Raw genomic sequence first — 21,944 nt, forward strand, 5'->3', positions numbered from 1 at the left:
TAAAAATGGTGTCTACTCACATAATACAAAAAAAATTAACCTTCTGTAAATGGCAATTGTTTCACACATACACAGATAACATAAACATTTATGCCCTTTAATATACACACTGTAACTATCTTGGAATATTTTCATGTCATTTCACCGTTCACGACACGTAAAATATAAGACTTTTCTCAAATACAATACAATATAGTATAAAATATAAAGATTTCTTATCAACCTGTCTCTGTTTCTCTCTCTCTCTCTTTGTTTGTGAATTCCAGACGAAAACTGCAGAGACAAACGGCACAACTGTGTGATGGTGGTGCAAGCCAGACTTTGTGTCTACTCCTACTACAAGACAGCATGTTGCGCCTCGTGCACGCAAAGCGCGCAGCGTGCCAAGAGACACTGAAAGGTCAATCGCTGGTACCCCCGGTGTGCTTGAAGTTCAACATTGGGCCCCCATAGCTCAATGCCTCGCCCCCGTCGCAACTGCTCTCTAGAAGTGAGTCACAGTTTTCAACATCTAGTCATTTTCACATTTTAGTTCAGGTAAAAACACTGTCTAAACAACTATTTCCCCCCCCCCCTATGGTTTCTTTCTATGTCGCCACAGCTTGCCTATCGTTAACCCAACGTAAGGCCAAGTGATTTCCACTCAGAAACTTTGATTTTTCATTTTAAATCCCTTCTTATTTTGAACAGCCAGTCGTGCATATCTCCCATTTCAAAAATAGCCGTAGAAACATGTAGGACTTAGTGTACTGAATCTAGTACTGTAAATACAGAATCTCAGCCAAAACGGCCAATTATTGAAGGATTTCTTTCGCCAAAAAATATCTCCTTTAAGTGTCCTTTTTAGTGTTCATTGCAGTTAACAAAAAATTCAACCAAAGTAGCGAATAAACGACCAAATGAGGAAAAGCCAATATGTTCCCACATCTATTTAGATTAACAAATTATCATTGTCATTAAATTTCACAAATAGACCAAAGTGGTACTCACAGCATCTAATTCCAATTTTTATGTTTCAACCACATGAAAGTTTAACAAAAACGTCAAATTTCTATGATGAAATATTCAACCTTTGCCATGTTAGTTATTTCTTTTGCACAATGCAATGATCCCCTGTATATACTGTGTGTGTGTGTGGGATTCCCTTATTTTTTTTCTACCTTTTACTCAGCACAAAATCAACATCACACACACACTCTCACTCCTAAGGTGAGGGATCTGTATATTCTGTATGTTTTTAATGTGTATAAAATGTTTTGAACATAGTAGGCGCTTATATTTTTAATTGAGTACTATATATAGTTGCTATTGTCATAGACTGAATTTATTCACATTTAACTGGCATATCCATAACTTTAAGAAGAAGTGAGATCTGGGGTTTTTTCCTACTTGCTCTGCTTCCAATTCAGTCATCCTGCCTCCCGTGTAGTGACATTTTATACATCTATATATAAATAAAAAAAGAGAAAGGACAGTAATTTATCTGTATCTAAAAAACATGTAATTTATTATTTTTCATATTTTCTTTCTGTAGCAGCTACCAGATATGATTACACACATGCACACATACACACACACACATCTTGTAGTACACAAAAACAGTGTGACAAACTCACTATGCCAGTGCTTCAGTGAATAAAAGTGGAACATTGGATAAATGATAACTTGTGTTCATTGTTCATAGAAAAATATTTGACAGTTTTCTTCAATAGGTGGCGTTAGTGAGTTGTACATTTTAAAGTGTTTCTCAAGCTTACTCTGGACACTACCACAAAGATTGTTTATTTAAACTACTATCCATGTATGAAAAAACAAATTTAATAGTTTAATTGAGCAATCAGGATTAGTTATATACTTCTTGGTCTATTTTAAAGGTATAGCTAAGATGATGAATGCCTTCTTTGTTTCCCAAGTATATCTTGTTTGTTTATTTGATAATACTTGATGATTAATTTCCTCACTCCATCACAGGGTTTCTCGAAACATAATGATGGGATCTAAACTGCATTACAGGTAAACTTTTAATAGCCGACGCTATTTTGCTTTGTAATAGTGAATCATGTCTGCTGTGTTTCTTATCTCTAGTTTATTTCCAGCATTGGTTAATGTTATGGTAAGTCATGTTGTAATTTGGTACATTTTATTTGAGGATAATTTAAGCTGGTTAAGTGTGGTGAAAACCTGTTAAAGTTATATTTTTCTTAGCAAAATGTTTGCTTTCGAATTTGACTTTTCCTACCAGGCCCAATGACGACACTGGGACAAATTCTGGAAAAACAATCTATACGACGTTAAGGTAAAAACTGAATCCAAAATTCCAATCATTTAAAAAAATATTTTTCCTTCTTACTATAACTTTACTGCTTGCACTTTGACACATTTATAATTCCAGTAGCCATATTCATTCTAAAAACAGAATCTTAATTGAACCCTATTTCTATTATATGTAATTGTGGGTCAGAATCTGATATTTTTTTGAGCATATGGTTATAAGTACTGTGATCAGTTTTGGATTCAGCACCCAAAAATGTGTTCTCCAGTGTTAGGATTACTTCATGACCTTTACCTTAAAGACAAGGTTGTCACAACCCACGTTTCTCATTTTATTTTTTTAAATAATAGTAGTAGTAGTAGTAGTAGTAGTAGTAGTTGTGTGCATGTGGTGTGGGGAGATTCCACAACTCCTATAGCGTGCGCCCTTCCCTCCCTGAACACAGGCCACCTCCTCGGGGCCTTGCGTGCTCCTGTCAAACACTCATGGTTGCCCCCGGTGTAGTGCTATACATGCAAGTCAGTGTATACTTGCCCGATGTTCAGGTTTTGATGAGAGATGCTTTCACAGAGAGCACAAGGGCAATTTGACCTTTGACTTGTAAATGAGCATTAACCTTGGAACTCAAAACACTCTCTCGTGTGCATGCCTATACGTCAGACTGGCTTTTGCCATTCCATCCCATTGAGTGAAACGGCACAATTGAGTGAAAAGTAGGCCAACTCCTTCCACCTCCTCCCTTTCCGTCTTTCCTCCGAGTGGGCGTGAGCGTAATTGCGCTCTCCGGCGTGAGCGGCAGCTGGAGTCAGTCATGAGCGTGTGCTCGGATGGCGTCTGGGGCGTGCATCACAAGCCAATGTATAGCTCCATACTTGCCTCCTCCCCCTCCAATTTTTGCTTGATTTATCAAAATGTGTGAACAACACAAGGCACAGCAAACAGGGAGTTGAGCTCTACTTGTGCTGCACAGCATGTAATGTATGTGAGATGGATAGTATAAAAATGGATAGGATTTGACATGTAGGAACAGATTAAGACAAATATAGTCCAGCCAAGTATATTTATCGACATTTGAAAGATTCTTTCAAAGCAGAAAGAGTAAATTTATAATGATATATGATATGTTGATAGTAATGACACCTACTTTCAGGCTAAATTCTATTTTTTTATTTACTTTTTAGGCATATTTTGCGTTCAGTCAGAGCCAAAATGAAAAGAATCCCTATATTACACAGATACTGATTTAATTTAATTATGTGCACAATTGTGTAATGTTATTCTTCATTGGTTAGAAAAGTATATGTTAAAAAAGTAACAATTTCAAACCCCAACTATGAGTTTTGATTGGTTAGCGCGTTGGCCTTACAGTTCTGGGCTCGAGGGTTCAACATACGGGGATATCTCATTTAGGTCATGCAAGCCACACTTGTGCATCCAATGTTAATAATTTTGCCGAGAAAAACCAAACTGTGATGTCCACGTCTACAGATGCAAAATTATTATGGGGTTAGTTTTTTAAGGACGAAAAAATGGTCACTTGCACTATAAAGGGTTAAACCAAATTTTGTGCAACACGAGTCCATATACTTTTCTAACACTTGTCGTAGATCATTTCTCATTTTGACGATTTATCTCTTGTTTGGTGTGTTCACACAGTGTTTACCTCCCATAGGAAGAGTAGGAATAAAAGGCAGTTTATAGTTTCAGCACCAAGGCCAGAGCTTCAGGCAAGAACAATAGGCGTCGATTCTAAGGCAACGTCCACAAATTCCTACCCGCAAATTAACGTAAAGAATGTTTTAAGAATACGAAATTGTTACTGTTCGATTCTGAATGCAATTGGCATTTGTACTAATTTGAAATTGTGATGGAAATTTATTATTTTAGAAGCTTTTGGCAATACATTTTTATGGGAACGAATTTACTATTTGACGACGGTCTCTGAAATACGTCACAGGCTCGGATAAGGGGGAGGGGCAGCCGGAGTGGGAGTGAAGGATACCGGCGAGAGAGGATGAGAAAGGAAAGCAGAGGAAAGGAAGGCAGACGTCGCACGGGTGAAACGCAACAAGGCAGACAAAACAAGACATTTTTACCCCTCTCAAAACAAAAGCGAGAACATCTCGGAACAGTCATCACAAGACTCTCAAGTTTCGAACCCGATCGAGAAACCGTCCCTCGCTTGAATTGAGTTCAACCATCCACTATTAGTGCTTTCACCCGCCATCTAGTTGATCATCACGTCGTGAAAGTGAAAGCAAGCCAGATCGAGCCAGCCAACTCAGCGCTTTTCTTCAAACTTCCTTGTCTCGTCACTTCAAACCATAGTTGAAGAGTGTCCCCTGGTGTTATTTTTATTTTGGGAGGGGAAAAAAAACACAACTTGTAGTAAGCGAGGTGGCGGAGGGAGGCGGGAGGAGGAGGAGGAGGAGGCACAAAGAAGCGAGGGGAGCATCCACACAAGAGGACGGGACACGGGGAGAGGAAGACCACCACTCGAGCATCCCTCGTTTTTCCTCCCACAATCTTCACCTGCTTCGAGGTAAGACTTTTAAACCTCTTTCCCCTCCACTCTGTGTGTGTGTTTGGACTTAAGGACGTATGGCAGGCTAAAGGGGGGGTGGGGGGTCGGACAAAGAGCAAAGGGAGCCCCCCCATGACATCCGTGTTGTAACCTCCAGCTGCCTAAACAAAGAAGCCCGTCCGATCCAATCATTGTTGTTCTCCCTTTCAGCACTTGTAGGCAACCCCAAGGCTGCTTTCTCCACCTGAAAGGTAACACACGCACACATACACGCGCACACGCACGCACAAACACACGCGCGCACGCTCGTGCGCAAGCCTTGTAATTTTTTGCTCATCCCCCCACCATTTATGTGCTTTTGATCGAAAGGAAACAGTGGCATTATTGTTTTTTGATTGGCTCATTACAATTTGCATAATTGTTCCAGGAGAAGCTGTGCTCTGGCTCTTTGTCATCCGGCTCACGCATCAACACAATAAATACGGAGTGAGTTGTGCGTTTTGAAGCTGATTTGAAATATTTTATTGTTATTTTGTCAAATAATTGAGCATATTTGAAAGGTTAAAGCTTTTGGAATATTTCTATTAGATTTATACCAACTTTTTTCCACCCACAGATAAAAAATGTCCTTTTTTATTATTCAACGCGCTAAAATTTGCTTTAAAGTATAACACTATGTCTTCTAAGTCAGTAAAAGCAGTCTCGGCATGGAGGGAATAGAGCAAGGGACATTTGGAGAGCCATTTTGTTAAAGGAAATGATATAAATTACCTTAATTTTGCCTAATGAATCTAAATATGCAAATGAGCCATTTCTTGGAAATATGATAACACTGAAAATGTTTATATACTGAAAATAACTGTGGTTGTACGTGCAGCCATTGTGTGACAAACAGCAAATGAACGTTGATATACTCGAAACTGATAACAGCAAACTCTTCATAGTCTCTGGACCTGTGCAATATGTCTTCTTTCATCTGAATCTCAGACAAAGTCTGCTTCAAATTGTGGCCCATTAAAGCATGTGTGTAGGCCATTGACAGCGAAAATACAGTGTGTAGCCAATGCATCAAAAGTAGGCGGAACAAAATCCAAGATGCTTCCATTTCATTGGCTAAAATAGTACAGGCATTTAGAAATGTCTGACAATGGCTATTTTCGAGGAATTATTTGTCTCTTCTTTCTGTTTTTCTCACAAAAAAATGAAATTTATCTTTCTTTTCATCTTAGTCACCTTTTCAACGTCTTCTCTTGCACTTTTAACTGATTTTTTGCTTTTAAAAGCAATAGTTAGCCAATCAATTTTGATTAATAAGTCCACAAAGGAAGATCTAAAAGTTCTAACCAGAACCTCTGAGCTGTTCGGCTAATATGCTCCCCACTTCACCATCATACTGCCCAATAGACTTTTATTATATTTAATGTAACTAAGTTGTTCACAAACCTGGGTGAGCTCACTCAGATCGAGATAATCAATATCCACTTTAGCTATCGAGCGCTATGCTTGTTTATTTTTAATTAATTCTGACTTCATCACACCACTTCATTAAACACAGGTGAAACTAATCATTAATATATATATCAATATATTTGGTTTGTAATGAATAGTATACTTTATTCATGCTGTTCTAACTGACATCCACTGTCTTATTTATGCAAAAAATGGCCACAAACAGCTCTAAACCACTTTTTTTTTTTCATTTTTAATCACATGACCGTCATGACATTTTTGTGTTTTGTATTCAGATCCACTCAGCGTCATCCGCTCCTCCACTTTGAGGATACCTGCATCTAAATTGTTTGGTCCTCGGCCCCCCCTCCCGCTACCCCTTCCCTCCGGCAGTAACTGAGCCCCCCCCTCCCACTCCGTCCCGATGAAGGAGGCCGATGCCATCAAGTTGTTTGTGGGGCAGATTCCACGGAATCTGGAGGAGAAGGACCTCAAACCCATCTTTGAGCAGTTTGGCAAAATCTACGAGCTCACCGTGATAAAGGACAAATACACCGGCATGCACAAAGGTGAGACTCTCCATCACAACAACACACGTCTACCACACACTACCACAATAGCTAGATATCTCCATGGAAACAGTCCCAGCTCCTTTCGTGTCCTGCAGCATGACATCGACAAAAGAGTGAAAGACTCTGCAGACTTAATACACAGGAGAATATTATGTAAAGATGTCCCGTATAACTTTATTCGGTGTGTATACACAAAGCAAACTTGAGACGAACTGTGGAAAATACACACTGTCAGAGGGGGTCTTATGCGTGGTGTGTCTGTGTATGCCAGTATGTGTGTGTGTGTGTGTGTGTGTGTGTGTTATGAAGCAGATTAGGCTGTATGCGCCAATCAGTGTAATGGGCCTGTAAGCCTGTGTGATACAAGAGGAAGAATCTGCTGTTTTGAGAATCCTCTCGGCCACAGTAAGCTCCTCTTAAAAGCAATGAGATGGACCATAAGATGCTTGTGTGTGTCTGTTTGTGTGTGTGTGTTTGTGTGTTTTGTCCCTTGTTAACGTACAGTGGAACTAACAAAGTCGAGCCTGTTGCATTGTTTTTTTTTTTTGGTAACATTACCTGGCACATATTTAAAAACGAATCAACAATGTCAAGTAACGTCTTGACTTTTTATTACTGTTGATGAAAATATAGTATAGCAATCAACATCTACATTTAGTGTGTTAGACATTCCAAACAGATGGACTGAAAAGCATGTAATTCCTTTAGAAAAGATTTCAATCCAAATCTTTTGTTTCCAGAAAGCTGGTCAATACTAGTCCTGACATTCCTATCAACTTAATGGGAATGGTAACAAAAAAAGATTATCCTACCAGTAACTAAAGCTTAGGGATAACTAATTTTTAAACACCGTATGTAAGAGAAGACATTTCCAATGTTTGACAAAATACTTTTTAGGATAAAAGCTAGAAATCTCATCTTTCTTTATGTAAGGTCTGTTTTCATGCAGCCACACAACAAAATATTCTCCCTTGTGACATGATATTTGGTAGTAAATGGGCGAAACATGTTTTCCAATTTTCAGCACAATTGACTCTAATAGCTCTTTTGTCACAAATATAATAGGTGAAATAATGTTTCTTTTGCTTGTAATACAGTGCAAGCTTTCCCCCTCTGTTGCTACACGCACCTGACCGAACCTTTGCACGGTACGAGGGTTTAGCAGCAGTTTTCACACCAGCCGCATTTTTATAATGAAACGGTGCCACGGATTACAACCGATCAAAATTCAATAAGCTTTCACACGTGTTAAAAATACATTTCCGGATTTCAAGCTAACGAGTGCCAACCGGCTGCCGCCAAGCCATATAAAATCAGTCTATAATACTTAACAGTGTTCCGAACAGCCTACTATGTACCTGTGGATAAAATAGTTAAGCTTGCAGCCATTTTTTTAACAATATGGCCATGTAAGTGAACATTACAAGGTCCTTCCATTGAAGTGAATATAATAAAATCATTTTATTTGAAAACAAACTGTTGCGAATGAATAATACATTCAGGCAAAAATCACACATGCAGATTGAGACTCATCGAAATGAGTTCCGATGACGCAAACAGTGAGTCAACATGACACTTTATTATTCCACGTTCCACTTTATTGGCTCCACTGTCATCTGACGTCACTCTACCCCCCCCCCCCCCAACACAGTCCTTGTAATTGTCCACATCCTAACCATGGCATCTCGTCTTCATTTTCACGTACTTAACTTCATCAGCCTGTTACCGGGATGCTAACCTGCTGCTAATCTTGTTGTCTTAGTGCTGGTGACAGGTGTAGTAAACGGCTGTGGCCGGCCTTCCTCACACACACAGACGCAGGTACAGCCCATAGGCAAGCGGCAGGGGTGGTGGTGGTGGTGGGGGGTGTATATTTGGAGTGATCGTGAGGCATGCCTAGTGGTTGGTATCTGGGGCCGGCCGGCATAGACGTGAGCGACTGCGCCGAGCCGGCGAGGCCTGGTTAGCCCCGCGCACACGTCTGTGGTGCTGTCGTGTGTGCTGACTCGTGCCGTGCCGTTCTGAACTGTGACGTGCCGTGGAGTGTCCTCTGCTCTAAAGTGCATCATCATGGTGTTGTTAGGTATAGTTGCAGTGCATGAATATTCATATCTGTAACCCCCCCTCGCAAAATGAGCCCTGTAGTAACAACTCATGGTGGCTGACAAGTAATCAGGGAGGGCAAATCCTGTAGGAGTCATTAAATGATTTCAATGCTGTTCCTATACTATACTATAGTATATATGTGTGTAGTGGTAGAGGGGGGTAATACAGAGACTCCAATAGAGAGTGATGAATATTTGAGCCTCCTCCTGACCCACTATACCTTCATTCCCCTGCTTTCTCTCCTCCTTACTCCTTTTCTTTGTGACAGGATGTGCGTTTCTGACGTACTGCGCGAGGGAGTCTGCGCTGAAAGCCCAGAGCGCCCTTCACGAGCAGAAAACACTACCAGGGGTAAGTCTATATCACGTGCTACACGAGGTACCTTTTTTGTGCCCACATGCAACAAGTTTGTAGTAACTACAGTGAATCTGACACTCTACACACTGGAAATAATATGTCATAAAACAAGTCAGTAGATTAAATGTAACCTTTATTCATCCCCTATTTGGGAAATTCCGTTTGTAGCAGTTGTGAGTGCAGACAGAGAAAAAGACAATGTAGACCTAGATAAAGCTGGAACCTCTGCAGAATGAGGATGGGGTTGAAAATAGGAAAATCACTCTTTCAAGTTGATCCTCTTAGTAGTCTAGAGCTGGTCATTAGGACTGGTAACATTTTATTCTTGTTGACTCATTGGCTGTTGTTAACAGGCATTGACATCCTTTTGAAGTGACAACATATACAAATTCAAGAAATAGCAAAATAGTATGAAAAGTACAAGGGAAATAAAAATTCAAATAACACGGCATAACTAAGGACCAAGTATGATGGATAGTAGTTTGCCTTTGAGTTGTTGTAGTTTGTGAAGAACTGTCATTAGCTACTGTTCTTTATCTTCTTCACCCCGGTGCTGCTCTGTGAGCAAATCAGCCCTAAAATTCAAAGTAACTACTTTAGAACATCTTCATACCAAGCTGTATTCATCCAGATGGCCTACGTACTTGGCAAAAAAAAACAGTGCTCACGACACAAGAGCATACGTGCACACACGTCTGTGCCTTGTTACTGGAAGTTGAGCCACCATTAATAACAGAATGACATAAGTGAGCGGCCAGCAGACGTCTTGCCGCTAAAGGACAAACACTCCCTCTCCCAGGGGACACAAAGGGTACTACGCTTGAATCATCATCTCCCTTTCGCCAGTCCCTCTTATTCTGTCCATCTCCGCCGGCCCCTCTGTTAGCCTCCGGTGATAGCTGCCGCCTGGAGAGCCCGTGTAATTAATGTGGCCATTCCCCTTTGTCTCATCTCGGTCTCCCTCGGTCTCTGGTGAGGGATCGTGTGCTGCAGCTGAGCGGGGGATAGGACACTGTTCATTATGGATGGAGCTCTGTGACTGTCTCTTACGCTGTGCTTCTCTGTCAGTCCCACTCTGTTTTTTCCCCCCCGCGCTCGCTTCTCTGACCTGATTTCGCCAGCAGTTAAAAAGGGATTTTACGCTAACTGTTTGAAATAGTTTGCATTATTTTAACCCCATTTCTTTACGCCGCTCCAGGCGCTGTCAGAGGGATGTGAAAAACTGAGATAGGTGACGTGGAAAATGGCATTCTCCTCTCTTATCTCCACCGTTTTGCGGCAGTTAGTAGAGAGAATAGCTAAAGTGCATTTGCGATCCCCGTGCCGCCCTCAATCTCATTCTGGCCGTGTCGCCCCAACCGCCGATCGGAGTTTGACTTCCTGCAACTTCTCCGCAGGCGAGGGGACTGATAACATCTCTATGTGAAAATGGTTGGTGCCTGAATAGAACGCTCTTATGGGGGATGGGCTATATTCACGTGCATAATGTAATCCCTCTATTTTGAACAGTGGAAAAGTCTAATACTTGTCATTTTGGAAGGTCTACAGCGGTTTTGAGATATCTGGTACGATAGCAAATCACTATATGAGCAACATTCTCCGTATACCACATTCTCGAGTATAAATAAGCTTTATTGGGGCAAAATCAATTTTTTACAACTACGATTACAGGGAAAAATTGTGTTTAAAACACAGAAAATGGCACAACTCGTAGAAGCTGCCACATTGTGTTGAATCTCAGTAATATCCACACTAATTTGTGCTGAAAGGTAACCTATGGACTTCCAGCCAGCATGTGTCAGAATGTCAGACAAGATTGCAGGCTATTCAGTTTTGGAATGTGAAGCCTAGGCAAAAAAATGGTGGATGAAGTTCCTCACTCAGATAGTTCAAGCGATGAGTTATGTATTGGAATGCCAGAGTGGACTCAGTTTTCCTCAAGCCGAGGGGACCATTGATTTAGCGTCTTAATTGCGAGATGAATTAGTGTGTCAATCAGAATAAAGTGACAAAGAAATCAATGTAGGGAGGAATTTGGGTCAAATTTCAAGTTGTATGTCAAAACGTAGGTATGTCGAGTGTACTTTTCTCAATTTTGTTGGCGAACCAAGGCTGTTTTGACCAAATTAGAACATCATCATTCACCGAAAAATGCCTATTTGGCTTTATTTGTTCTCATTTTGTTCAGCTGGCCTTACCGCAGCATTCAACACGTGCGCGTATACGCTTCCCTATGCTAATATGTTGTAATCATATGATGATTTCCTGTTTTGAGCGCACATGCAAACACGGCAGGTGAAGTGTGGCATCAATCCAATTAGGCCCCCTCCATGGTGGCTGACCTTTATGTAAAAATCATTTCCAAACTGTCTGCCGCGTGTCTCGCACTACACTGCGTCCTTTGACTCATCCACTGACCTTTCTCTCTCGTGACAGGCATGTTGCACTGACTTCATTATTATTATACATCATTCTGTCAGACAATTACATTTATTTTCCCTGTCAAATGAAAAACCTTTTTTTTTCGGGGGGGTATTAAGGCTTATTTGCATAATACCTTTTAATGATTTCTGCTGTTTTGAAACCTTATTTTTGTCCCTTTATCCCATTTTATCATCCATTTTCAGTAGGCATTTTGCTTCATCTCCATGCACACCTTTTATGTGAATATTTCATCAGCTATCACTTGTCTCTACTCTCTACCTGTCACCTTTTTATTGCTCCCTCTGACCAGATTGGGACAAAGTATCCTCTTTTTCACGTATCATCCCTTTGTTGCATCCTTTTCATCTCTTCCTTATTCAACCCTGTGTGCTTTCCCTTTTCCCTCCTTTTATCTCCTTTTCCATTCAAATCCCTTTGTGTCCCCTGTTCATCTTCTCCCTTTATGTCCTACACTCTGTCTAACTGGACGCTGGTGGAATATGAGTGAATATTCTGCTCACAAGCGTCCCTTTTCACCACTCACTTCTTTCTTTTTTTCCCCCCAAATATCCCCATGGTATCCCTTCATGCGCCTTTTTCCCTAATGTCCTTTAGTCCTCTTTTTTTTTTTACCCCCCTCCTTTGGCTGCGCACTCGCACATCCTCCTCGGATTCTCATTTCACAGTCATTTATGGCGACCCTTCTCCTAAGTCCTCCTCTCGACGACGCCGATCCCCCCCCCCTCCCTCCTTCGACCCCGCCTTCCCCCACACCCACGTTTCATTTCCCCTCCTCTTGATTAGTTGACCCTTTTGACCGTTTCACACTACCCCCCCCCCCCCTCCCTCCACCGCCCCTCACACCTCCTCTTCCTCCGCAAGCTCCACTTGTTAAGCTGCATGATTAGTTTTTCACAAACTCATTTTCATAGCCAGATCTTGAGCTCATTGTGGGACAAGAGACGGCTGAAGTGTGTGTGTGTGTCTAATAGGGCTGCCAAAAATGGTTATTTTGATGGTCACCTAATCAACTATTAGTTTTGCCATTAGTCGATTAATAAGTTCATGTCAAAGAAAAATTCCCTTGGTCATTTTTGGAAGATATTTCTGAAAACAAAAAAAAATTGAATAATTTCTTGTTTTTTTACATTTACTAACAATTTCAGGGATTTCAGGAGAATGAGAAAAAATCAATGGAATTATTTTAAGAAGGTGACACTATATAAACCACAATATTTAGTCTTTAATTGGTCAATGGTCCTTTAGAAGGTGGAGTTTGCGATGGTTCAATTATGAGCATTGAAAAAACTTGAGCATTCCTTTACAATGATTACAAACCACACACATTAGGATTAATTTATTTATATATGTGTGCCTTTCAATGATAGGATTTAACGCTGATTTAACAGTTCGAACCAGATTGGAGGGAAAGAGTCGCGGGAGAGAACAATCCTTATACCCAACACGCTAGCTCTTTCTGAACAAGGCAACCCTGAAAGAAAGAGAAAGAGATGGACAGATGGTCAACATCTTGCACCTTATGTTTATTACTTCTAAGGAAATAAAAGCACAGAGGGAGATTTTATCATGCGCCGTGGCTGAAAAGTGATACTGGTACATGTTTCACCATATTTGATGGAAGACAGATATTCCCTCAGGGATATGAAATAGCTCATGTATACTTGCCTCATGTCACTTTCTATTTGCGTCTGAGACTTAAATGATGCATTTCTCAAATTGTCCAGTCACAATGGATTGGACAAGTAGTGTTCTCAATGGCCCTGAAAGTTTCAATAAATTGGTAAATAGGTAGCATTCCAAGTCAATATTTGTGGAAATACGATACACACAAACATACATAGTTTAACCAAAAAACACACCTATCTACATATGTTGGTCTGTTTTCAAGGCCAGAGGTCAGTGTTTAGCCTCTTATCAACAAATTCAAGGGGGACTAGAAGGAGGCTGGTCTCAGAGCTGTAAAACTTGACCACCAGGACAACCATGAAAAGGACATGACAACTCTTTTGTTACTTACACAATTTAGCATGATTGTGTCACAGCTTGCTGTCTACGAGACAATAACAGGACTTTTTAAATATGACGTACATTTGCGAGCATGTTAATTGCTCAGTCTGGGCATGCATATGGTGGGTGCTTAGTTCACAATAGAAATAAATCCATTTGTAAGTAACATTAGCTAGTATAATCTGAATTTGGACATTTTACACATACTTATTGCTGTAGTGAATTAGTGATTCAATTCAATAATTTTCAAAAATGTTCATTTTTTTTAGTGGCAAAAGAATGTATTTATATTCATTTATGTTCTATAATGCTTTTTCTTATGACGCTGGATTGCTGTAGCCTAAAAGTAAATACATAAACATATACTACATACATGCATACATAAGGATACATACATACAATACATAGGCATACATCATACTATTCCAGTTTTACACTATAGAGAACACATTCATTCAGTAATTCATCTTCCATGCCGCTTATGCTCACAAGAACTGTGGGCGTGTTGGAGACTATCCCAGCTAGTAAATCTGGGCAGGAAACAGGGCACATGCTGAACTGGTTTCCAGCCATTCGCAAAAAAAAGATTCTATTGGTAAATACATCACCTGTTTGGCCCATTTTAAACGATTACAGTTTTCAGCATTTATCAAATACAGATAGACCTCAACAATATATTATTTTTCTCTCAAGCAAGCAAAATTTTGAAATGATATCTCATTTGAATTGGATAGGACACAATCTTTGACTTTGCCCAATAGTATTTCAAGTATAGTAGTGCTTAGGAGAAGGACACTGAGTGACAAGTGGCATTAAGTTTTCATACATGCTTGCAGAGCCACATGAAAACCATGCAAATGAATGCACAAACGCAATCAGGCCTAAAAACATTGGTAGGAAACTGTGTTCCAATCCATTTCTCTCCGCTGCCTCCTTCCTCTTCATCAGCTTCACTACTCGTGGCTTCTGTAGATTTGAACCTCATATCTGTCTCGCTCTATCCGCTCTGCCCATCTAAATCTTTGCCAGCCTACAGCTGCTGTATTTCCTCTGTAATCTCTGCCTTATCTCTTTCTTTTGTTCTATGCCGTTGATATCTCTCTCTCTCCCTCTCTCTCGCCATTTAATCTGCTCTCTCCTCCCTCGCCCTTTATCACTCTCCTCATCTTTGTTCCACTTCAGACTGAGTACACAAACGCACATACAAACACACGTATTGGCTTGGTCACGCTGACTTCCCCAAATCTTAGTGTAGGTGAAATTAAAGTGTGATAAGCAGCTTAGCAGGTGTGTGCTGTCATGCTTCGCTGCTATCCAGGGAGTTCTGTTCTTTAATTAGAGCCTAGCCTATACACACACACACACACACACACACACACACACACTCACTCACACACACACACATGCACGTACAGACACATTTGCCCACATACAGTTACACAAATGCAAACACAAATTCGGGGCTTTCCATGACACACTGGATGCTTGTTGAATTATTAATACAAATCATTATTACAGTAGCAATGCAAGCAATGATGTATCAATGCACTTTGGAGTATAGTTCTATTGATTCAATGCACATGGAATGATGCAATTCTCCAGTGAATATCTTGAAAGGAGTTTTTGTTGGGCTCATGGAGGTGTCCTGATAAGTTGTTTGTAAAGTCATAAGTCATATGCATTGGCAGTAGTCGTGGTTTTGTAATTGTTCTAAAGATGGCCCTTTTTATAAGCTTTTGTGTACTTTTTGTTTAGGAGATTGTTTAGGAACTGGGGATATTTTTGGATATGGAATATTGAATTTGGAAATGATTGGATTGGATAACTTTATTCATCATGTTGTACAGTCAGTCTTTATCACAATTAATGAACACAATGATTTTATTCGGTTCTTTTTTGTCACATGGCAGATAAAAAAACATACAGAAGAACTATGTCCCTTTTAAAATCCACGAGTTGACTGCGCCCCAATTAAAGTTGCGTATAAACCCTGCAGAAGTACTAAGAGTGTTCTACTATTAATTTAGTGAGAGTGAATGACATTTCAGTGTCGTGGGCGTCAATAGATATCCTAACCATTTTGATTGATAGAGATAGCAGCCATCAACAAAGACTGGATGGCTTTTGGCCTAAAACTTAAGAGCACAGAAAGGGAGAAAAGTAACCATACTGGAAGCAGCTAAGGGGTGATTGTATTGAGTCAACTAGTGTGATCTTATTGGTATTGCTGAAATCCGAAAGCATTTAAATGGAAGGACAGAAAGAATAGGGATACATACAGTCTTACAACAGATGGGAAAAGACAGGGCTTCACAGATCGAAGGGAGACACCAATTCATCTTATTGATTGTGATAAATATCCCCCAAATTCAATACATTTTTGCCCTAATAATTCATTTAAAGTTCAGTCAGGCAGCTTCACTTTCTAAGAGATCCAATTTTGCCATTAATGCTCGTCTTCTGCCTTCGCACCACAAAAACAACAACACTTGTAGAGTCCATACTTAAGATGCCACTGAGCTTCAGCCTTCCCAGATTTCCTCATGTCCAGTGACAACGGTTTTGACCTCCAAGTTTGGAACTCCACAAATGTGCAAATCTCGAGGCTCCCCCTTCGCTCCAAGCGCATGGAATGAATCGGCGTTGTACGGTGTGCGACGTGCGTATGCTCTCTGTGTGTGTGTGTGTGTGTTTCCATGTGGAATCTGAGATGCCCGGCAGGCGGTCTCCCGACGGGGCAAAGCTATGATGAGCAATTATCCACTAGGGCGACTTTGTGGGCTAATTTAGCATATTTATGTGGTCAGCAGCCCTGTTTACTATTCCCCTTCACTGCTTACTGCTGCACTTTCAATTTAGAACAGGACTATGTTTCCTCTCTTGCCTCTCTCTTTCATTTTCTCTTCCTCATCCTCCTTCTCCTCCGCCTCTATCTCTCCCCGCCTGATGGGGTTTGTGATGTGTATCGCTCCCCCCGCCCCTTCCCTCGTTCTGATTCTCTATTTTTATCTCCACTGTGTGTGGGATGGGAAGGGGACAAATGTAGAATGAAGTGTTCGTGTGCCTGAGTTTGTGTGTGTGTGTGTGTGTGTGTGTGTTGTGAGTAAAAAGGAAGAGGCGGAGCCAGAGATTGTGATAAAGAGGGGGGTCTGCAAGCAATGGGGGGTGTTTGTGGTTTGTGTACAGCTAAGACCGATGGGGATTTATTTTGTTTGTTTTAAAGAAAAGTCTTTGGCGTTTGTGTTGGTGTGTTTGTGCATGCAACATGGAGACTTGCAGAAATGGGGCTGCCTCATATTTCAGCACAAAAATGAGGCAGAATCTAATCATAGCCCCATAAAAGTATGACCCAAGAGAGCAACTGCCTCTTTAGGACACACACAGACACACTTGTTTGTTCTCACATGCATACTGTACATACACTCAGCCAGGAATATTTGTATCTGAAGCTACTACGGTAAATCAATTCCATGCGGTGGTGAGATACATGATTACCAGGATATGATTGTCACTGCTAGTTGTATGTCTGTCAGATGCTGAGCCCTAAAGTAGCTGCTCCAAGGTGAAATGAAACAGTTGGGTAAATATGAGGCGGCTACAGACACACGCAGGCGCACACGTTTTACATATTCACGTATTCAGCAGTTGAGTTACAATGCAATCAGCTGTCATCGTCGTCGGTGCCGTATATGTATGTACCCTTGGCAATCAAACCTCTCCTTCATGCCTCGTCTGTAATGCGCCATCTTCAATTAAACTGAATTTAGAATAGGAGTATTTCATTGTTTTGTATTCATATCATTCAGGATATTTAATCATGCTTCAATGCCTACGACAACACATACTAAGTTCAATTTCATATTAGATGCAGACATATAAATGTGATTTAAACACTTGTGGAAATTTCAAAAGTTACAGAGCCATACAGAAAGTTTCTCTTATTTCGTGATTAACTGTTCTCCATTGTCATTGACGATGAAAAACCTACAATCAACAATATAAATATACATATATAATGAGAAAAATCACAAAATTACCTTGAAGCAATTGACACAAAGTCTTCGTAAATACATTACAGGAAATCAAAGCTGTTTTTATCTTTATGTAATCATTTTTTTTCCAAAATCACGACGTTCCAACTACTTTAACAAGACAATATTCTCATATGACCCTGAAGTCAACATTCTGAGACGAACAGCTGCTCTCTCCGTCTCTAGAGACTTCCCATTAAAAAGATACAATTCCTATATCTTCTCCCGATAATACAAATATTTTCATCATGATGCCTTTTTTTATCTCTCGTCAAATTAGGACTTTTATAGTTTCCAGGTTGTCATTTAGTTTATTTTCTCCATTACCCTAATGCTCTTTAGTGTAGAATAGCCCTCATTTGGTGTTATATTGTATATCATTAAAATAGGGAGTTAGAACCTTGACAGATGTCTTCGAATCCCAGCATTTGCACTTGAGTCGGCTTAGTGCACTGATCTCTAAACACTGAATCACTTTGCCAGCATCCCGTCCTCTTTTGACTTCTATTCTATGACATTCACACTTTTTTTTGTACACTTTACACAGCATTGATTTCATTACCGTCACCCTCCGCCACAAGTTTGAGGAAAAAACGATGTTAGTATGATTTTTTTTGCATTACGCTAATTATCCACCACAGATATACATATTGGACTACGTCGTTCAAGGAAGCGTGAATGGAACGTGTGAATTCGTCTGAATTAAAAGAAGGCGGGTTAAGAGCAAGGGTGGCGGGAGGGGGGTCATGAAGAGGTTTGGCATGAATAGTAGCGTATAGACTGGAAGGGGGGGGGGGTCGGGTGCGACGGGGAGGAGTAGGGGTGGTCGGGTTAGAGAGAAGGAGGAAGCGAGACAAAAGTTTCCTATAATGAGCGTGGAGGAAGGGCCAGGCGGGTGCTGTGTGTAAGAATAGGGTCTCGGGGATGTGGCGGGGGGGCTGGGGTGAGTCTGGGCGCACTTCTGTCACTTTTGGACAGAGACATCTGTCAGAGGCGGCGCTGGGTGTGCGCCACGCCACTGTGTGTATGCGTGTGATTAGACCAGTGAGGGGATGACAGGACTTGGGTTGCACCTGGACTGCGACCCTTTCACTGAGGTCGTCTCTCCCAGCACACTTCAGCCCGCTGTCGGGATAATTGCCTTTTCGCCAAAGCTTTATCCTTCCTTGCACACTGTCATCTTGCACAATGCCTTGTCCAAGTGAATGAACACACTTTTAAACTTCTGTGCTCTTTGCTCTGCCTTCGTATAAGTCGGTACAGTACGTTACTAGACAAAGCAGGCGGCACAGTTCCACTTGAGCTATTTCTCTTCATTAAATTATTCGTAGAGTCTGTGACGCTGATAGACGTCCAAATATTAACTTTTATCTAATAGGGAACCCTATTTGGTAACTTTAGTCATATGGCATTTTGCTTATAAACGTCAGTCATTTTTCCCCAAACTTATTGGTGTTCATGAAAAAATTGCCACTCTAATATAAGTTATAAGTTTTTTTCAGAAATCGTTTGTGATGATTAGGCAGGGCCTTGAAAAATAAGTTAAAAATAAACTACGATCGGCTGGCGTTCTTCCTAAATATCTCAGCAGGGACATGAAAAGTACATGGAAACAGCGTGCATTTCCTCGATAGGCAAAAATAAGTCTGTAATTCATGTAATTAATCACTCTTGGGACAGGACAGCCTCTCAGGATTGATCTGTATAGAACTAAAAATAATAATATCTCCCTGAATTTAAGAAAGTTTCCTCCACATGAATCTATAATGTAGAGCAGGGGTAGGGAACCTATGGCCCTGGAGACATATGTGGCTCTTTTGATGGGTGTATATGGCTCTCCGCCTTTTTAAATCATTTTTCTTCATTAGACTCTTCTGCATGCATAGTCTCATTGATTAGCAACATTGAAATAATGTTCTCAAAATAATTCAGACTTTTTTTGACTTTCAAAGTGGTGAAATGAATAATAAATGCTCACATTTTCATGTATTTTTACTTTTAAATTCTGAGTATGGCTCTCAAGGAATAATGTTTGAAAATATGAATTGTTTATGGCTCTCTTCGTCAAAAAGGTTCCCGACCTCTGATGTAGAACAAAGTGAGCAAGAATGTGGGCCCTCCCTCTGGGCATACCATAGACTTAACATAGCTAATTTCAATATGGTCAAATGACATTTCCCATGATTTATTAAAATTTAAAAAAGACAGGCTTTAGATTTTACTGGCAAAAACTACCAAAATATTTAAGGTACTATTAGAGTATGGCTGGGAATCTATAGAAAAATGAAATCAGTATATTTTTTAATAAATTGGCATAGAATTTGCATCTTATGAAGCCTCAATCTTAAAATGTTGTTGCTCAATCGGGTCTTTCTTTCTTAATTTAAATTGAGCATTTTATTAATGAACCAGTCAAGAAAAACAGTTGATTATTTATTTATTCCATTTTACCATAATGTATTATTTATTTATTCGCTCTTACCACCTAATCCCTGCACCAGTGCAAGCACAATATTTTGTAGTACTATTTTAAATCAAATTGGATGCCATATTTGTCACTATATGGGAATATAATATCGTGATTTTGGCAAGAGAAAAGTCAGGTTTTTATATTTTTTAAGAATGGATGAATGAATTGCCTTTGAAGTCATCTATAAATAATTCTTTTATTTCGAGTTTATTGTTCTTTACTATCTGTAGGGGGTAGTAATGTTTTTTGGAGATTGGTGGGGGGTGTTCAATGGCATTCTTGAAAGCATTATTTAAAAAAAAAATTCATAAAGCAAACTAAACTAAACCCACCCAATTTCCCTCATTTCACTCTACCAAATATATCAATTGAACATGACAGGACAATATTAGAAACTCCATATTATTCTATACTTTCCTCCTTTTACTTTTTTAACTTTAAAATGTGTCATAGGCTGTACCCTCTTCTTCATTTCTTTTTTTTTTTTTTTTTGGTTGCAATCATAAATTTGTATGGATTTGAGCAGCCTTTTCAATTCTCCGGCTCATTTCCCAAAGGACTTACATTCCCCCAAAATAGAAAGAAGTCCTAGTGCATAGGTCTAACATTTATCCGCTCTAGTCCTGTTGGATTATGTGCCGCTAAATCCAAAAGGATCAAATTTCACAGAGTGCTCCGTTCGCCTCATGTGGGACACTCTCACAAAAAAAAACAGCGTCATATTTTACAAATCAACAAGGTGGTTAGTTCTGCTATATGCATGATTTCACACTATTATTATGAAGGTTGACATGAAGAAAAGGAGACAGGGAGAGCTGAGACTATGTTAGCATGCTCCAATGGAGAGACTGATTAAGGGTTAACCGCCAGATAAAGAATGGAGTGCAGTTGCGTACTCCTCAGGTGTGAAAAATGGTCGGGAGAAGACAGAGGGGATCAGAGTGTGGCTGGGGGAGGTTATATCATGCAAGCAGGTCTCCGTTGCCATGCGACGGAGCTGAGCGAGATGCCGGGTTGCTAGGTAACCCAGGGGATGCAAAGCCGAATGTGATGAGATAGAGAGGGGGGGGGGGGCAGAGAGGAGTCGCTCTACCTTCACATCCCGCCTTTTCATCCAGCTGTGAAGGAGCCGTGTAAACAGCTTCGCTGTGTGCCCAATGCCTTCGCAGAAGTGTCGTATCTTTAGCGTTTAGCCCCCCTACAAAACATACATTCATCTTGTATTGATTTTAACGGAAATATTTTTCAAATAAGACCATGGGAGAATGCGAAAAAAAAGGAAAATATTAATTCAGTACTTTAATGAATACAATAAAAACCTAGAAGTGGTAAAAACTAATAATTTAGGGATTGGGTAAAGCAGTACCAAACAATAAATGATATCGAGTGTGTATTGACAACTGTTTGTAGTGATTTAGTTACATAGTTTTACTAGTTGTATTTAGTTTAGGTTCAGACTTTTTATCTTCTAATTTAGTTTTATCTAGTTTTAGAAGAGATGAGCAAATTTATTATTTTTAGTTTGGTTTTAAGTCATTTTTTTTACCAATTATAGTTTTTCATTGATTGAGTAATTTATGGTTCAGAATTCAAAAAGAAACAAGTCAAATTTTGTCCATTTTACATATAAATGTTGCTTCCAGTTTCAGTTAGTTCTCATTTGTCTTTCAAATTTCTTTCATTCACATTTTTTTATTTTCTGTCTTTTACT

General features: G+C 40.0%; 2 protein-coding genes across 8 annotated transcripts in view; both read left to right on the plus strand.

The window, feature by feature from the left end:
• adamtsl4 (ADAMTS-like 4) overlaps positions 1–1,664 on the plus strand; it is a 45,381-nt gene extending 43,717 nt beyond the window's left edge. For both annotated transcript variants that reach the window (XM_077721276.1, XM_077721275.1), the window contains exon 17: positions 267–1,664. In XM_077721276.1, coding sequence (XP_077577402.1) covers positions 267–397 — 131 coding nt within the window. In that variant the 3' untranslated portion in view covers positions 398–1,664. The remainder of the gene's footprint in view (positions 1–266) is intronic.
• Positions 1,665–4,255: 2,591 nt separating this feature from the next.
• celf3b (cugbp, Elav-like family member 3b) overlaps positions 4,256–21,944 on the plus strand; it is a 33,022-nt gene continuing 15,333 nt past the window's right edge. The window contains exons 1-5 of one of the 6 annotated variants that reach the window (XM_077720249.1): positions 4,256–4,814; positions 5,007–5,047; positions 5,224–5,282; positions 6,542–6,814; positions 9,192–9,274. In XM_077720249.1, coding sequence (XP_077576375.1) covers positions 6,670–6,814; positions 9,192–9,274 — 228 coding nt within the window. In that variant the 5' untranslated portion in view covers positions 4,256–4,814; positions 5,007–5,047; positions 5,224–5,282; positions 6,542–6,669. Of the gene's footprint in view, positions 4,815–5,006; positions 5,048–5,223; positions 5,283–6,541; positions 6,815–6,847; positions 7,223–8,579; positions 8,639–9,191; positions 9,275–21,944 lie in introns of those variants that run through there. The other 5 variants (XM_077720248.1, XM_077720250.1, XM_077720252.1 and 2 more) reach the window with 5 other exon arrangements.

Source organism: Stigmatopora nigra, chromosome 7 (genome assembly GCF_051989575.1).
Source record: "Stigmatopora nigra isolate UIUO_SnigA chromosome 7, RoL_Snig_1.1, whole genome shotgun sequence".
Lineage (NCBI taxonomy): Eukaryota > Metazoa > Chordata > Actinopteri > Syngnathiformes > Syngnathidae > Stigmatopora > Stigmatopora nigra.